Source organism: Lagenorhynchus albirostris, chromosome 9 (assembly GCF_949774975.1).
Source record: "Lagenorhynchus albirostris chromosome 9, mLagAlb1.1, whole genome shotgun sequence".
NCBI classification, from domain to species: Eukaryota; Metazoa; Chordata; class Mammalia; order Artiodactyla; family Delphinidae; genus Lagenorhynchus; species Lagenorhynchus albirostris.
This window is the reverse complement of record NC_083103.1, coordinates 48257631-48276667: the sequence shown is the minus strand read 5'-3', so window position 1 is coordinate 48276667 and position 19037 is coordinate 48257631. Positions and strand designations below refer to the sequence as shown.

At 49.4% G+C, this 19037-nt stretch overlaps 1 protein-coding gene across 1 annotated transcript; it reads right to left on the bottom strand.

Annotated features, from left to right (window-relative positions):
• Nucleotides 1-2649: 2649 nt before the first annotated feature.
• Nucleotides 2650-11586, bottom strand: HPX (hemopexin). The gene is made up of 10 exons (XM_060157811.1): nt 11504-11586; nt 11072-11136; nt 10902-10973; nt 10602-10723; nt 8847-8994; nt 7941-8153; nt 7570-7677; nt 3288-3418; nt 3045-3207; nt 2650-2909 (listed from the first exon to the last, which is right to left on the bottom strand). Exons 1-10 carry the CDS (start codon nt 11584-11586, stop codon nt 2650-2652), a joined length of 1365 nt encoding a protein of 454 aa, XP_060013794.1.
• Between the last annotated feature and the right edge of the window lie 7451 nt (nt 11587-19037).

Genomic DNA, 19037 nt, shown 5'->3' with positions numbered 1-19037 from the left:
CACCACCTTCCTGAATCCCTGATCTCCTAGGTCTGCAAAGCCTCCTGATCAGTGGGGAGTCAACCTGTGCCCTTCATCCATCCCTTCTCTATTGTATCACATCCCCCTTCTGATGCTTTCTAGAGCAACCAATAGCCTATGAGCCACCTCGGATGCTATGTGTGGTTTTGACCAATGTGGGTCCCTCTGAGGCAGCAAACTTTTAAAATGACTACCTTGGACCTATCAGGAAAAACTTGAATTAGAAGCAAGTCCATCCAGAGTCATTAACCAAGAGTACTGGCTTTATGCTATTTGGTTTGCTAGATCAGCCTGGTGGACAACTGCATTACCAGGCAGTTGGCACCCAAATCACCTGTAGGGAAGAATAGAGCTTACAACTCAATTAGCGGCAAAGACACTTTTGGAGCAAAGGCAGCCTTTTCTACCACTACATGTAAATATTGCTTTGATATTGTAATTTTTCTTGTAGTTGATCCAATAAACCCTCTTTCTTCAGGTTGGTTGTTATCATTTGGGAAGTCCAAAGGAGTAGAATCTTCCTACATATTATATCGCAGTGGAATTCATCAGCCAGTTGCTAGTCCTGGCAAGGACTTCCTCAACACCCTTCTTCAACAGGATTGTTCTAATACATTCCCAGGAAGAGCATATAGGATGAGAAAAGAAAAGGATGGAGGATTGAACTCTGGGAATGCCAGCATTTGGCAAGCCAGCAGAGGAAAAGAAGGCCAAGAGGAAAGCTGAGAAGAAACAGAGAGTAAGAGACGATCAGGAGAGAGTAATGTCATGGAGGAAATCCAAGGGAGGAAAGACTCAAGGAGGAAGACATGGTCCACAGCATCAAATGCACTGCCCTGAACATAGGAGGTACTAAATGCATGGATGGAAGAAGCATGAGTTGGACCTTTTCTTGGAGTCCTTGGACACAAGCTAGAGGCTTCCCTGCAACAGAGCAGATGGGAGAAGAGAAGAAAGAGGAGACTTAAGTTCTCCTTTCTCAATAGAGAGGAGGAAGTTAACCTTGAGTATCCAGCAGAGTTGCTGGATAACTGTTTAGACACCTCTAGCCTCCCTGACATGATGCAGGGATGGCCCCATAGGTGACACATGGACTGAATAAGGCCCAGAACTGAGACTCTGGCCTTGTTCTCACCCCTCAGACTGAAGGAGGAGCAGCCATCCCATGAGGAGAACCATCCAGACATCTTCCGGGTTGGAAAAGAAAGCTCAAGACACTCCTTGGAAGTGGACCCCACAGCCCTGGTGCCTGGCCCCTACCTTAGTTCCCAGCCCCAGCCAACCGCAAGTGCTGGGTGGACCCTGATCTAAGGGGCCCAGGTTCATCCCCTGCTTCCCTTCCTAGCTGTTGAGGCTGGGCAAGGAACCTCAGGCAATTCAACTGAACCGCAGGGGCCTGGTGCCTATTGGGAGCCACTCTATGGCCTGGCCTCCCAGTGCAAAGCTTGTCCATCTACTCTTCTACCCATGAAAGAGCAGGAGGCCACCAGGTCAGGAGGGGCTGACCCTAAACCAGGAGAGGCCATGGGCCAGAGTGTGGGTATCCTTTCAGGCCCCTTCCGGAGTGAATCCAAGAGATGGGTTGAGTCCATCCATACTCATTGTCACTGGGAGGTGTCTAGTATTATACCCATTTTATGGAAGAAGTCACTGAGGCTAAGATATGGAAGCTCAGAATGAGGGCCCTCTGCTAGAGTCTGAGGCTATTTTTTTGAGCCTCAAACAAACAAACTTTCAAGCTCAGGTGGGTTGGAAACGTAGAGGAGGAAAAGGGTCTCACCTGAGACCCAGTTGTCTATAGTCCAGGCCAATCCCCAGTCAAATGGTTGTCAGTAAGTTTGGAGCCTAAAGCCTTGGTCAGCTTATGACCTGAAAAGAACAAACCACTGCAACCTCCACCCAGACGACATTTGCTGGCCTAGATGGTGCAGATACCCAGGGGACTTAGCCAGCAGGACCCCCCAAGGGCTGTGTGACATTTTGCAAATGTGTTTCATGGTGCCACCTCCCCGAATCAGGCTTCCTCCCCTTTCCCCAGCTTGCCTCAGGTGAGTGAAAACACTCTGTTTTCATTCCACTTGTTATGCCTAACTCATAGCAACCAAAGACTTGTCTTCTGGAGTGATGCTCCCTGAACCCCCTGGACCTACAATTTGAGGGCCCCTGCGGCCCTCCGTGGCAGCACCGAGCCAACCCACTTTGCACAAACGTAGCCGCCTCCAGCCCTATTTTCCCAATGTCCTGGGGCCAAGCTGTGGTCAGTTATTAGCAGGTGGGGGCAGAGTCCCTGCTCTGCCTCTTACGTGCTGGGTAGACACAGGGCTTCCTTTCTCTACTTTGGTTCCTCTGTTTCCCTCTCTGTCTCAGTCGTCTGGAAGAAGTCAGTTTATGACCGGGGTTCAGGAATCACCTGTGCAGAAATGAGGTCTGTCCCTGAGCCCTCCCCTCCCTGGTCTCCCACAGCCTATTTAAGAGCCTCCAAAGAGAGGTTACGAGCTGCTCAACTCAAAGAAAGAAGGGAGATTGTTCCACAACCAGGGCCCTTTGATCCAAGCGAGGGAGCACTCTGGCTTTATTGTAAGGAAAACCAGGAGAAGGAGCTGGGCCAGCCTCACATCAGCAGCGCTGTCAGTGAGGGCAACCCAGGAGGCTGTTTACTTTCTGGGGCTGGGGAAGGGCCTTGGCCACATTCAATTTCTCCACGTCTCCGTAGCAGTACAAATTGGGGCCTTGGACGAGGTACAAGCCGAGACCATTGGCGGAACACGAGCTGGGGCCCAGAGACTTTTCCGTACACAGGGCCGCGTCAACCTTTTCATGGGGCCAAGAAAGCTCTGTCCACGTGGCTTGAGCTCCTAACTTCAGGTCCAGCCACCACAGCTGCCGTCCTGGGAAGAAACACCGGACGTAACATGGCTTCCACGTCATGGGGATCCTGACCTGGCTCTTCTCACATGACGGGGATCTGTGCCACAGAGAAGTAGCAGAACGGGCCCCCCCCCTCAGCGCCCGACACCCCTCACCTGCCATGACGTGGAGGCGAGAAGACCCAGGACAGGTAAAGGCTGCATCCACAGTATCAAGGTTGATCCCATGAGGGCTCCCGAATTCCTTCTCCAGCCGCTTTGGATAACCATCTACTAGGATATAGCCTCCCTTTGTCAGGAAGATATATACCTGGGTGCCCTGGAGGACAAAGGACATTAATCAGCACAGAGCTGGGTATTTTCCCAGTCTCCACCTCATGCGTCACTCCCAACACACACCTGGATCAGATAGAGCTTATCATCCCAGGAAAAGGCAGTATCCACTGTTGAAGGACCATGGGGCCACAGATGCTCAATGGGCCAGCTATGCCACCCGTCCTGGCTGGTGTCCAGACGCCAGTAGTGGGATCCTGTGGGGTAGCAGAGGTACCTCTAGTACTGACTGTAAAAGACCAGGCAGTGAAGAGGCAAGTGACAGAGGCAGGGGTGAGTCTCGAGAGGGAGGAAAGAATGCATCCAGAGGCCAAGAGGGAAGAGGCCATGTGAGGAGCTGAGGAAGACTTGGTTGGCAAAGTTGGGCATTGTGACCTAATTGGAATCGGAGTCAGTAGGGGCCTGACGGAAAGGCGAGCTTGGAGAACAGTGGCCAAGTTGCCAGGTAAGGCCAACGTCCGTCATGGAGTTCAGTGGGGTCTCCTTATGCATCTCAGATGTCTGTGCAGAGATGCTACAGTGAGACAGTGGCCAGGAGTTCAAAGGGAAGCAGCGCAGCAAGCTTCCCCTGGGCGTTCTCGCGCTGGCTGTGTTCTCTAATCCCTTGAGATGGTAGGAGACGGAGGGAGTAGCCAGACCAGCACCCTAATTTTCCTCTCCCCTTTTCATAACAACTTATTAGAGGAATTGTCTAAACTCTCATTTACCTTTGCTTCCTCAGCCCACTTCACTTACATTCCTGTTTCCCTTTGCCATTGAGATTTCTCTTTTCAAGGTCACTAGTATCCTCCAACTTGCCAAATCTAATGTCTACATCTTACTCTACCTCTCAGTGGCATTTGACTGCTCACAGGTCCCTTCTTTAAATATCTTTTTTGGATCTTGGCTCTGTGATTCCAGACTCTTCCAGGGTTCTTCTTAACTTTCTGACTCCTCTTCAGCCTGATATCTATTATTGGAATCCCCCAGTTTGGACCTCTGCTCTATCTATACTCACTCTCTTGGTGATTTCACCTAGTCCAGGGCTTTAAACACCACCTATATACTGATGACTTTTGATCTGTTCCCTTTGGATCTGATGGACTGCTTCTTTGAGTGTCAGGCGCAAACTCAGCTGCCTCCCTGACCTGTCCATTTGGGACCATTAGACACCAAAACCCTAATGTGTCCAAACTTATTTCTGCCCCCACCAAACACACACACAGACACACACACACACACACATCTCCTTCCCTAGTCTTTCCCAATTTTAGAAAAAGAAACCACCAGTCACCTAGTTTCCCAGTCCCTAAAAGCCAAGTCATTCTTGAAACCTCTCTTTCCCCTTCCCCACTCCGATCAATACCCAAGGCATTGGTTAGATGCTATGGGCCCGACTTCCAGAATACGTCGCGATGACCCCTCACCACCTCTGCTGCTGTTATCCCAGTCCAAGCTGTCATCACCTCTAATCCAGACAGCTGCAAGAACTCCTTGCTGGATTCCCTGCTTACACAATTGTACCTCTGTGACTTATATTCCACAAGAAGCCAGGATGATCTTTTAAAAAAAATAAGTCATGGGCTTCCCTGGTGGCGCAGTGGTTAAGAATCCGCCTGCCAATGCAGGGGACACGGATTTGAGCCCTGGTCCGGGAAGATCCCACATGCCACGGACCAACTAAGCCCGTGCGCCACAACTACTGAGCCTGCGCTCTAGAGCCCGCGAGCCACAACTTCTGAAGCCAGCGTGCCACAACTACTGAAGCCTGCACACCCTAGGACCCGTGCTCCGCCACAAGAGAAGCCACCGCAATGAGAAGCCTGCACACCGCAACGAAGAGTAGCCCCCGCTCGCCACCAGCTAGAGAAAGCCAGCGCACAGCAATGAAGACCCAACGCAGCCATAAATAAATTAAATAAATAAATAAGTAAGATAAAAAGACAGATGCTTAAAAAAATAAGCCAGAACATATCACAGCTCTGATCAAGAGCCCTTCCCGGCTTCCTTTTACAGTTGAAAATCCTTACCAGGCCCATGTCATCTGACCCCTGCCTCCCTCTTTTCAAGCCACTTACCTGGCTCCTTCTCAGCATGTCAGCCACACTGGCCTCCTTTCTTGCCTCCCCGAAGTATTTGCTGTCTACCCTCCCTAAAATGCTTCTCCTCCAGTGCTTTACGTGGCTAATTCCTTTTGATCACTGAAATCTCAGCTCAAAAATCATCTCTTCAGTGAAGGGGCCCCTAATTCTCTTCACCTCTATCCCATTATCCTGTCTTATTTTTTTCACAGCTTTTTGGGGACACTTAACATTCTTTTATTTTATATTTTAAAACATCAACGACTCATACATTCATTTATTCTAGCTTCAAATGGTATTTGAGAATAAGAAGCATTCTGATGTTCCCAGAACACATCACAGCTGTTAACACTGCCTGAAAGTATTCTCTTTCACTTTCTCTTTTTTACTGTCCTCTCTCCGTCTAGCAGGCTCTCTGAAGGCAGGTGTCTCATCTGCCACGTTCACGACTGTATCTCAGTGCCTAGAAAAAACACCCAGTGCCTATCAGGTAGTCGATTATTTTTCGGTGCTCGAAAAATAGCTGGTATTCCCAATGCAGCCACAAGTTCTCCTTATGGGTATTAACTGGGCAAGTCACAGTAACTACATATCCACCTTCCCCTCCTGCTGAAACTACGCTGCTCGTGGCCCCTATTTTGAGAATCAGAGCTGCGCTGCATTTTGTGCAGAGGAAGTAAGTGCTGAGCCCCCAGTCCATTAGAAGTCGATGCAGAGGCCGACCAGCAGCCACTTGAATGTGGTCTGGAATAAAAATATGGGCTGAGCCAGTCCCATTCTCTCTCTGGAAATCCAAGTAGGAAAAAGAGAGCCGAGGCAGTTATCAGTCGGATCTGAGGCTGAAAGATCCTGACTACAGAGAAAGTAGAGAGGGCGTGACGGTCCCTGTGCGAGCCGAAGTAGTGACAAAACAGAGAGAATGGATTAGCAGCTATGAGGTACAGACAAGAGATTTATCAGTAAGGGAGAGGAGAGGACCAGCCCTGTGCTGAGTGGCTGGGTCACACTGGTGTTTTCACCAAGACAGTGAGTTCCCACCTCCGCTGGGTATTTTTAACATAACAGTATTCTCTCAACAGCTATAGAACATCTCTAATACTCCTGATTTAGGAATTCAGCTGCATTCTGTTTATGGACACATGGTCTTGAGGTTCCGTGATCTCTCCATGGCTGGGTGTTCTCTCTACATCTCTGTGTGGTCCCTGTGGCCCTATTTCCTTAGCGTCTCTATCTCCATGTCTCTCTCTGTCTGTTTATCTCTCTATCTCTGCAAGCATTGCTATTTCGCTTTGTGTATGTGTCCTCCCCATGGTGCCTCGCTCTCACCATAGCTGCATGTTCTTCTGACACTTATGTGTTCTTACTCTGGCATATATTCTCAGCATAGGTCTGCCTTTTCACTACAGGTGTGTGTTTCATCACGGAGGCACGTTCTCATCACAGCACGCATTCCTGCTGTGGGCATATGCTCTCCTTGCAGCTGTGTGTTTTTCATTATAGCTTCGTAGTCATATCTGATCAGATTTATTCAGGGATTAGGAGCAAGAAAGGATTTTCACTCTTCTGTATTATCACCACTATTTTACATTTGTGTCTGATCATACATATATCTTAGGCTGAGTGTAATGTGGTAGGTCACTCCTTCTCTTGGAGCTGTCCTCAAGTATAGATCAAGACTTATCACTACCTGTCTGACTAGCCCCAGAACATCCTTAGGTATCATCAGATGGTTTTTAATGGCACAGGTCTGAGGCGAGGGGTTTCTCCTGGTCACTCAGAGGAGAAATCTCTTCAGGCTGGTGAAACTATTGCCTAAAGGTCTAAGGGACTGAACAGTTGTTGGCCGGTTCTCAGCAATGGGAACATCTCATCCCCAGGTAATGCTGTGCCCAGAGGCCTGCACATAGGAACCAGGCACCTGGAACAAGATGGAGCTCCTGATGAGAAGCTCAAGGTGGGGAGGGCCAGAGGACCCTGCGAGACATGCAAGAGCAAAGAGAATACGAGGAGTCATGGGGCCAGGAGGTCCCTATGTACCAACAGATGGTACTGGGAGGCAGACAGGTGAAGCTAGAGGCCTCAGCGATGAGAGACAGGTTGAACCATATGCATTGGACGAAGTGAGGGGTGTAAAGGGGGCGTGATAGCGTGTAAGGATGGGGGCCGACGGGACAAAATATGGGGCACAGTGATGAAAATGGAGGAAATGTGCCAGAGATGGGAGACACACGTGAAAGAGACGGGAGGTATGGAGGGCAGAGATGGGGGAGTTGGAGGGCATCTCTTACCACTGAAGGCATAGGTGGCACCATGTTTGTCAGACAGCAGTGCAGACAAGACTAGATCTGGGCTACAGCGTTTATCCCCATGGCGAGTCGCATTCCTGTGTGCATGGCCTTGGGGGAGAAATGGGTGAGGGGGAACACAGGAAGGCAAGAGGGCAGAATGAGTTCCGAGGTGGAAGAGATGGCTGGGGTTATTGGGGGTGCAGGTTGTCCCCATATGAGGACAGCTGGGGAGAGCCAGAATGGAAGTGGAGCTAGGGCAAGGGCCAAGGTGTCATTCCACAGGGTGAAGGTAGGAGCTGGCTTATATGGGGTCTGCGAACTCAGGGAAGGTGGACAAATTCCAGGAGGTCCCAGGGCTTGGGCTTTCTCACCTCTGCCAGGGCAGGGCATAAAGTAGTCTCGGACATCCAGAGGGTATTTAGGAAACACCATTCCCGTGACAGGGTTGAAGCGCAGGAATTGGTTACCCCGGAAGCAGTAGTAGTGGCTGAGCCATCGCATGGCAGAAGAGCAGTTGCCAACAGCCTGCCAGGAACGTTCCTTTTTGGTTTTTGTAGTGAAGTCCCAGAACCACGTGCGGTTGCCTTTGTCCAATCAACCAACAAGCATTCAGTGAGGCCGGGCTGTGCCTTCCCTTGTGTTTGTACTGGCCCCAGGATGGACCAGATATGGTCCCCATCACGTGGAGCTCACAGCCCAGCAGGGAAACAGTTGAGGAAAGTAATCATACAATAAAATGGAGCAGCAAAGTACACGTGATCAGCTCAGCAAGGGCGGTGGGACGAGTCAGGGAAAGCTTTCCAGAGAAGGTGATACTTAAACTAAAATCTGAAGGAGGAGTTACAAGGCAGACAAGATGGGGAGATGTAACTCCAGAAACAAAAGTCTAAAGCATGAAGCAAATTGGGTGTACAGGGAACAGCATAGCGTTTCTGGGGCTTCATGTTCAAGGTAAGCGTTTGATGAGACTCAAGGCTGGAGGATCAATAGGGACTTGGTCATGGAGAACCTTGTATGTAAAACTAAGGAACCTAGATTTGTCCTAAGGGTCATGGGGGACAATGAGGGACTTTTAGCAGAATTACACCCAGTTACCTTCTCCAGGATGACTTCCCCTCCTTCCCCTACTTGACCACTAGACCATAATTGGCTTCTCTACTCCTTCCCTTCATCAGGAAACCATATAGTGGTTCCACCACCACCACCATCCCTACCACTACCTCTATAACCACCAACCTACCACTACCCCAGGCTCTCTTATTCCAGCCTGGACTGACCTTGGAAGAACAAGACACCCTCATTTCTGCATTCTTCAGTGTGACATTCCACAGCTGCATCCACTGGGGATGGGATTCCAGGAAACTCCTCTTGGAGCAACTTTGGATATTCCTTCTTATCATGAGGGTATACCCAGACTCTGTCCCCCTGCATGCAAAAACATGCTATTTTTAGTATGCACGCCAGATACTGCCACTCTGCCGTCCCACACATCTTTGATCTATTGCACTTACATAATATCCTTCTGCAGTCCCACACACTCTCAGTCCATCTGTGGACAACAGTGTGCTGTCCCCTTGCACAACTTCAGTTTGTGCAAATCCCATCACTGTTACTGTACCACACACAACTGTCTATGTACAACCAGATACTCCCATGGCACAATTATCTGCAATACCACTGGTTTTGGCAAACACATCCACAAATAGTCATCCTGCAATCATCCATCCATTCATACATTCATTTGTTCATTTATTCACTCAAGAAACAGTTGCTGAATGACTTACCATATGCCAGGCATTGTGAGAGGCACTGGGGATAAAGGGGTGGCAAGACTCTGTCTCTGCCTTCAAGGAGTTCACTGTACAAAAGCAGAAAGGATCCTACAATCCTAGCCATGTGAGCCCCAAGGTGGAGGCATGTGAAGTGCACTGGGAATAAAGGGGGAATACCTAAGTCAACCTAGAGAATTCCTGGAAGGCTGCACAGAGGAGGAGGCATTTGGGCCAAGAGTTAAAAACTGAGCAGGAATATTCCAGGTAGACAAGTGTGGACTGGGCGTTATCAGCAGAGGGAGTAGCATGTACACAGCATGCTCATGTGGCTGGCACACAGTGAATGTGGTGGAGGAGGAGATAAACCTGTAGAGATAACCAGGGTCCAGGTCTCAAGACCCATGTGCACCTGGCTTGCAGGAATCAGCACGTGGTGGTACCATTTGCTGAAACAGGGAACTCAGGAGGAGGGGTGAATTTGTACAGAAGATACTGAGCTCCGTTTGGGGGATGCTGAATCTGAGGTGCCTACGGAACGTCTAAGTTGAAGATGTCAGCCTGGAAATCAGAAAGAGATGTCTGGAGCTCCGGGGAGAGATCCAGATCTGGGGTCCACAACATGGAGAGAACTCAGAGCCGTGGCAGTGGTTGAGATCACCCAGGCAGGGTGTATGGAAGGGCTGGGGAGGATCCCCAAGAAACATTCAAGGCGTGGCCCAGGATGAGAAGCCTGAGAAGAGCAGGAAAAGAGGCAGGAGGGAAAACAAAGCTGGTAGCGAGGGCCACCCCGACCACACAGCATCCTTGTGCGAGTCAGGGGAAGGTGCTAGGAGCAGACACAGGCTGGGCCAAGGCCTGGGACTTGACAAGCACAGTGGGCTGGATCTCATCCTCCACTTGCCCCTCGGCCAGGTACCACTGTGTTGTGAACAACCTGGCAACCACAGGAAGAAGACTTGACGCAGGGTCGTGGAAGCAAGGGAAGAAATTTCCCGGAAGGAAAGGATGGTGGACAGATTGAGGAGTAGCAGAGAGGTGTGGACGCAGATTAGGACTGAGGAAGAGCCACTGGCTGTTGTGCTTCCCAGGCCTGCGTGCACACCGACTCCCCTAGCCTGAGCTTTCTCAGAAAAGGCAGGCGCAGGGGGAGGAAACCTGGAACCTGTTGGTAAGGGCTCCATGCCAGGGCCACTTGGTGGAGGGTCTCTAGTGTTGATTCCAGCACTTCCTGGCCTGGCCGTGACCTTGGCCCAGCCGTACCTTGATCAGAAAGACTCTGTCATGACCATGGCGGAATGCAGCATCCACGGGGCCGGGGACATCCTTCCACCTCTCTGAGATTAACTCCCGAGTCCAGTCTTGACCCTTCCACACGAACTCCCCTGCAAAACGCACACTCACTGAGGAACACGGAACAAACTTTTGGCCTACTGAGCTAGTTACAAAGAAGCTATGGGTGATACTCTCAGATAATTCCTACGATCTCCCGCAGATGGATACACCCTCGATGAAGGGGACCAAGTCTGAGGTCCCAAATGTCCCAATCCCAGCCCCTCCTACCTTTAAAAAACAGCATAGTCCCATGCTCATCCAGGGTAGTAGCATCAAAGCCCCAGCCATCCGAGCAGCGTTCTGGGAAGGAGGTGGGGCGATAGCAAATAAAAGGCCAGTCAGATGATACAGCGCAGAGACACAGCTAGACAGATAGACTCAGGAAGTCAGGGTCTCACCGATCACATCGGGGTCCAACTTGGTTGCATTCCCACGTTCAGCTCCATGCCTAGGGGCATTAGCCCTAGAGAGAAGACACGGAGATGTCTGGCTCCACAGGGTCCAATCCCTCTCCTTTAGCTCCTGACCCCAGACTTGCCCCAGACCGAAAAACTGACCCTAGCCCACTCTTTTTTTTTTTTTTGCGGTACGCGGGCCTCTCACTGTTGTGGCCTCTCCCGTTGCGGAGCACAGGCTCCGGACGCGCAGGCTCAGCGGCCATGGCTCACGGGCCCAGCCGCTCCGCGGCATGTGGAATCTTCCCGGACCGGGGCACGAACCCGTGTGCCCCGCATTGGCAGGCGGACGCTCCACCACTGCGCCACCAGGGAAGCCCCCTAGCCCACTCTTAATCTGGAGCCCGGTCCTCCTCCAGCCCCGGCTTCACTCACAGAGAAAGAGGATGGGCGTTAGCCAGAGACCAGCACAAGCCCAACAACCACGGTACAACTGGTGTTCCCAGTGCCCGAGCCATGATGAGCTGGAGAGGCCACAGGACAGTTCTGGGCCCCTGGATGAGCCCCTATATAGGCATGGCAGCAGCACCACCCCAGCTCCAAGCCTGCTGGGAATGAGATCTCTCAGGGCTATGCCAATATTGGCTGATTACATCAGTGCAAATAAGGTCAGGGTCTGGACAGAAATCTGAGTCCAAGACTAACTCTTCCCGGCAGGAGGGCCATCCCCCTTCAGTGACTTTTGAGCAGTGACTAGCCCAGCCCACTGGTGTTCGACTGTGACTCTCTTCACCTTGGTGATGGGTCTGAGTGCCCATAAGGTCGGGAAAGGGGGTAGATTGATTGAGGGCCACCTTTCTGTGGTTGGATTTACCTCAACAATGCAGGAGGAGAGAAGAGGAAAGGAACATTTTTGTGTACGGTGCCATGCCCAGCTCTGAGACCCCTAAGGACACTGACACTTACATATACTGAGTAACCACACACATACACTAACACACTTAGAACTGCTCAGAGAACAGCTTCTTCCAAGCTCCATCAGGGGCCTTTTGGGGGCATTCCCCAGCCTCTTTAGCTTTACACTTGATGGGTCAATAATATTTCACTGTTGCCAAAAGTCCAAGTTCCACCCTAGCCCCCACCCCCATTGACAAAGAGCTTTGCAAAACTCACCTGGGAGGGAAGGGCTGACAGTAATGGTGCAGGAAGAGGTGTCTCTCTTCCAGAGAGGCCTACTAGTAATTAGACTTTCTCCGTAGTTTCCACCTTAAGGGGAAAGTGTTTTGTTTACCTATCACAGAATAAATAGAACTGTACTGGGGTTTCACAATATTTGCAGTTGATTCTTGCTTAAATGTTATCCTCTCAATGAAGCCTTTCTTGACCACCCCTTCTAGCTATTTCAGACTCTCACTTGTTTCCTTTGTTACTTAATAAAACTTGAAATTATTGTCTGTCCGCTTACGCTTCTGCATGCTTGTACTTTGTTTCTTTGCTTGTTTTGATTTGCCTGTTTTATGTACCATTACATTTTTTAAAAAAATTTTTGCCACACCACGCAGCATGTGGGATCTTAGTTCTCCAACCAGGGATCGAACCTGTGCCACTTGCATCGGAAGGGCAGAGTCTTAACCACTGGACCACCAGGGCAGTCCCTGTACCATTACATTTTCTCCATCTAGTACCTGGCATGTACAGGCATACCTCAGAGATATCTCAGGTTTGTTCCAGACCCTTGCAATAAAGTGAATATTGCAATAAAGTGAGTCAAACAAATTTTTTGGTTTCCCAGTGCATATAAAAGTTATGTTTACATGGGACTTCCCTGGTGGCGCAGTGGTTAAGAATCTGCCTGCCAATGCAGGAGACACGGGTTCAATCTCTGCTCTGGGAAGATCCCACATGCCGTGGAGCAACTAAGCCCGTGCGCCACAACTACTGAGCCTGCGCTCTAGAGCCTGCAAGCCACAACTACTGAGCCTGCGCTCCAGAGCCTGCGAGCTACAACTACTGAGCCCTCGTGCCACAACTACTGAAGCCCACATGCCTAGAGCCCGTGCTCTGCAACAAGAGAAGCCACCGCAGTGAGAAGCATGCCCACCGCAACAAAGAGTAGCCCCCACTTGCCACAACTAGAGAAAGGCCGCGTGCAGCAAAAAAGACCCAACTCAGCCAAAAATAAAATAAATTAAAAAAAATAAAAAATTTTTAAAAGTTATGTTTACACTATACTGTAATTTATTAAGTATGTAATAGCATTAGGTCTAAAAAACATGTACATACCTTAATTTAAAAATACTTTATTGCTAAAAATGCTAACCATTGTCCGAGCCTTCAGGGAATTGTAATCTTTTTACAACAGTAACATCACAGATCACCATAACAAATATAATAATAATGAAAAAGTTTGAAATATTTCAAGAATTACCAGAATGTGACACAGTGACATGAACTGAGCAAATGCTGCTGTTGGAAAAAAGGTGCCAACAGACTTGCTCAACACAGGGTTGCCACAAACATTCAATCTGTAAAAACAATGCCACATCTGTGAAGTGCAATAAAGTGCAATAAACAAGTATGCCTGTAATAGATGCTCAATAAATATTTGTTGAATGAAAAAAGTTAATTTCAAGTACTGCATAGTGTTACTAACGTTGCAGCCAAATTGCTAACAATTTTCCTGCTTCTGGGGTAAGGAGAATATCAGGATTGGGGGTGTGTTACTTTGGAGGCATGTTGTGATCTAAGGGTCCCAGGTCTCCTTGGCACTGACCATCTTATGGTCTTGTTTCTCTCTCCAGTGTCCTTGCCCTACATCCCTCTCCTCCTCTTAGCCCTGCTATCTCTGGTACCTGCTATCTTCGGCACTCACTGGGGCTACTCCCAAAGTCTGCCCCATTTCTATCTGAGATGTAGTTACAGGAGACAAATATGGGCAGAGTCAGCTCTGGGCCAGGCTGAGGTTCCAGGATCCCTGTTCCCCAGTCCAGCCTGAAGGAACCCTGATCCCTCCCAGATGCCCTTGACATATATAACCTTAGCAAAGGTCTCACTTGCCTTATCTACTCTGCGAAGATTCCTCCTAACAGGAAGACAGAGATTTCTGGGACCTCTGGAACAGCGTGTCATCACGCCTCTGCCAAAAGCCTCAGCATCCTCTCCTGACTTGCAGTGGAGACAGCCATGTTAACAGCATTCCTCCCCTTAGGTTAGTGAACAAAGCTGGACTCCCCAGGCCCTTGGCAGTATGGAAAGTGCCTCGGCTCCCTCAACACATACCTGACACCCACCTTCTCCCACTGCAGGGCATCTCTGACTGCACCTGCTTCCCCCCAGCTGCTGGGCACTGGGCACTGGGGGCCGCTACTCCCAGACTCCCCCTCTCCTGTTCTTTAGCCTCTCAAATCTTATATAACCTTCCTGGGATTCTCCCTGCTTGAGCACCCTGTGAACCTTTCATCAGCAAACCCCTCAACAGCTGTCTCTAGCTCCAGAACTGTGTCTGCGTGTCCTGCAGATTTCACTGAGCCTGCCTGGGGAGATGGAAGCGTTCACACCGAGTCCCTGACACCCCTCGGAAAACCCACAGTGAGGGTCTTCGATAGTTGTGCTGGCAGGGCCCCGCACGGGCCTGCTGGTCCAGGCAGCAGCCTCCCTGTGCCCTAGCCGGGCTCTTTGAGGGGAGACAGCACATATACTGGATGGCGGTTTTTCAGCTCAGCCTCTTCTTTCCCACACAACTCTGGTCCCCTTCATGGCACCCCTATCTACCTGTCGCAGAAGAGTGATTTGTGGCACTTTTCCAGTGTTGTTTCCTAATTTGCTTGTCTACCCTAAGGTGGCTTAGATGCCATAATTGGAAGCCTTCCTCCTTCCTCCTGCCCACTCCCATCCCCCCAGCCTCTCAGGGACTAGACTAGCACAGAGTCTTCTACATGGCAGGCAGCTCAGGTCGAAGCTCATATTCTGAGCAGGGGCTGAGAGGCCATTTGAGAACCCAGGCTGTGGATATGTTGGCCATCCTGGTGCTGGTAACAGGGCACAAGGCAACTGTTCTCAGGGGGCCCAAGATAGGGCTGGCCTTGCTTCTCTTCTCCTCATTTGAGACGGCTGTTTCTGCTTGTCCTGAGTCCTTCCCAGCGCTCTGGCTTCGGCTCAGGACAAAGCGCTTGCCCATACTTGGGCCTGAGCGCCCCCTGGAGGCCGAAGGGATCAGTGCGCTCCCACCCTTCGACCAGAGGCCACAGCCCCGGAGTTTTTCCTCCCAGAAACTGGCTCCCTACAGCCTTCCTCTTTCGCTCTTCTCAGCCTGGCTGTGGGGCCTTAGTGCCACGTCCTCTCCCTCTGCAAATCTCTGCTGCCCAGAGCGGGTGTGGGGATCTCAGTCTCTTGCTTGATTTCTTGGGGAATTCAAGCCCAGAAATATACAACCGTCCCCTTTTCCATGTAGCCTTCCCAATCCTCATAACAAGCAGCTTTCTGGCTTGCCCCTAAGGCAGTCTGAATATGGGCCTGCAAACATCTTCATGGACAGAGCTTTCCCCTGCATTGCCAGGGACCACATTTAAGCCGGACACTGACCCACTGTCCCTTGGAATGGATGTGTACAGCCTGCCCTGCTGTCATCTGAGTTCTCTGACCTCACTTACTTCTTCTGGGTCCACTGAGTGCTGCCTGTGCTGGGCCTGCTGCCTGTGGCTGTGTACTCCAGGGAGCAGAGACTGGATTCTCCCTTGCCCTGGGCTTAGAAGAATTGGGATACAGCTCCAGGTACCAAAAAGTGCTTGCTGCTCCCAACCAACTCCTCCAGGATTTTCTCTTGCTCTGTTTCTAATGGACCTTCCTGCATAGTCTATTCTTGCTTCCCTATGAATAACTAATTATAATAATAATTTGCTCATATCTGTTGGGCACATGTACGTGCCTGGCATTGTGCTAAACACTTAACATGGATTATTTTATTAAATCATATTATTGGTATGATTTAATAAAATATATACTGTATTATTAGTCCCATGTTACACATGGGGAAACCGACTTTTGGTGTCTTAGCCAAAGCCCATTATTAGCAAGTGGTAGAGCCATGATTAAGATCTGACTGCCTGACTCCCTGGGGTGTGCTCTTTACCCTCTCAAGGGGTGTCTTGTGCATGTTTAACAGCCAGCTTTCCAGAAGGGAAAAAGCCCTGATTTGTAGCATTTATTAGTTTCTGTGGTGTAAATACTCCTATCACGGCCATCTTCAAGCTACCAACAAGCATCTTCAAGCTGCATCGTCTCATGGAGTTGAGAAGAAAGGCACAGTAACATACTACTTACTATGTGGTATTTCCACCTTGCAGATAGGACACATATAAATACGCCCACGAGCACAGGTAATAGTAAAATGCAGTAAAATAATTAGGAAGTGATGAGTTTTGAGTATTTATTATATTTGATTTTAATAAAATGAATTTAATTTTAAATTTACATAATTTAATTTTTAAATAATGGCTGAGTTTTCAACAATCAGTTGTCAAAATTCCTGCAAATTTTGGGAATCCCCTGGTGGTCCAGTGATTAGAACTCCGAGCTCTCACTGCAGAAGGCCTGGGTTCAATCCCTGGTCGGGGAACTAAAATCCCACAAGCTGTGTGGCACGGCCAAAAAAAAAAAAAAATTCCTGAAAATTTGACAGTGAGCCCTCGTGGGCCAGTATGAACCAGCTCCAGCACTGCACTGTTCACCATCCTGCCTTAATGAACAGGACCAGGATTTTATCTGCTTTATTCAATGCTGTATCTTCAGTGCCTAGAGCAGGGTCTGAAACACTGTATGTGTTTAATAAATATTGAATTCTATTGTTCCTACTTCCTAATTAGACCTAAGAGTGCAAACACCATCATTTCTTATCTGATTACTGAAACAGCCTCTCCCTCTCTGCTTCTCCTGCCCCTCTATAACACGTTCTTTGTAGCAACCATGGTACTCTTCAAAAACATATCTGAGGGCTTCCCTGGTGGCGCAGTGGTTGAGAGTCCGCCTGCCGATGCAGGGGACACGGGTTCGTACCCCGGTCTGGGAAGATCCCACATGCCGCGGAGCGGCTAGGCCCGTGAGCCATGGCCGCTGAGCCTGCGCGTCCAGAGCCTGTGCTCCGCAACGGGAGAGGCCACAACAGTGAGAGGCCCGCGTACCGCAAAAAAAAAAAAAAAAAAAAAAACATATCTGAGACCACATTATGCTCCGGCTTAAAAGTCTTTTTTCTTGAAGATAAAAATCAGTCTTAATTCTACTAGCCAGAGAACACCACTATATATTGACATTTTGTCTATTCCAGTCTTTTTCTATTCTTGCAATTTCCTTTTTAAAACAAAGGTATGATTTTATAAACCTTTTTTTCTGGGACTTCCCTGGTGGCACAGGGGTTAAAAGTCTGCCTGCCAATGCAAGGGCACGCGGGTTTGAGCCCTGGTCCGGGAAGATCCCACATGCCGCGGAGCAACTAAGCCCATGCGCCACAACTACTGAGCCCACATGCTGCAACTACTGAAGCCCGTGCGCCTAGAGCCCATGGTCCACAACAAGAGAAGCCACTGCAACGAGAAGCCCTGAAGCAGCAACGAAGACCCAGCGCAGTCAAAAATAAACCAAAAAAAAAAAAACACTAACTTTTTTTCTGTTAACAGTGTGTCTCAGACTTTGGCATTTTGAAAGGATGCATATAATTCCATTATACGTGTAAGCAGAACTTTATATAACCATTCCCTGCTGATGGTCATTTAGGTTTCCCTGGGATTTTTTTTTTCTATTATAAATAAAGCTCTGATACACATTGCTACACACACCCTCTTTGGGCATTTGCCCAATTATTTTCTTAGCAGACATACCTAGAAAATTGCAAGACTATAGATGATTTTAAGGCATCCAAAGTCTTAAAGAGAAGCAAGTTAGAGATGTTTAAATTTCTTTTGTTTTTCAGATTCACTTCTCTTCCCACCCCACAGAAGCATGGTCCAGCTGCCAGTTCATCCCGTAAGGCATCCCTTTCATCCCTGTCACTTAAACTTTTCCATGGTTTACTGTTATACTCCAAATCAAATCCAAACACTTTACCTGAGTTAAATGATCCAACTCAGGCCTGACTCTCCAATCACCCCGGCCTCCTTTCAGATCCTCCAACACACCAAGATCTTGACCCCTCAGGACCATTGTACCTGCTCCGCCTTTGTCTGGAAATCTCTATCTCCTCTCTTAACCCAGCTGACTCCCTACCCACCCCGCAACAACCCGCAGGTCACTGCTCAAAGAGGTCTTCTTCGCCCACCCTATTTAACACCGTTTCACTCTCTATTTTATTTAATGCATTCCATTCATTTCCTTCACAATTTAACACAAACTTTCATTACACCTTTAGTTGCTTGTGTCTACTGGTTTGCCTGCCTTCCCCACTAAACTACAAGCTCCATGAGGGCAAAAGACCATTTCTGTCTGTATTCCCAGGGCTCAAAACTCTGTCCAACCAAGAGGAAGTCTTCAGAAGTACTTTTTGAGTCAATAAATGAACCTGTAGGCCACATATGGTCATAGGGCTGTTCTGATCTCCAGACAGCCCTATATAAGCAAGGTATGAGCTCTTGCAGGACCACAAAATAACTTTCTGACCTGTCCCAACAGGAGGCTCTGCTGCAACCCCCAGGTCTGTAAAGATCGTTTAAGACTTAGGCCAGGGCTTCCCTGGTGGCGCAGTGGTTGAGAGTCCGCCTGCCGATGCAGGGGACGCGGCTTCATGCCCCGGTCCGGGAAGATCCCACATGCCGCGGAGCGGCTGGGCCCGTCCGTGAGCCACGGCCGCTGAGCACGCGCGTCCGGAGCCTGTGCTCTGCAACGGGAGAGGCCACAACAGTGAGAGGCCCACGTACAGCAAACAAAAAAAAGACTTAGGCCAAGTAAGTCAAGGCATATCTTCCACTCCCTGTCACCCCTTCCA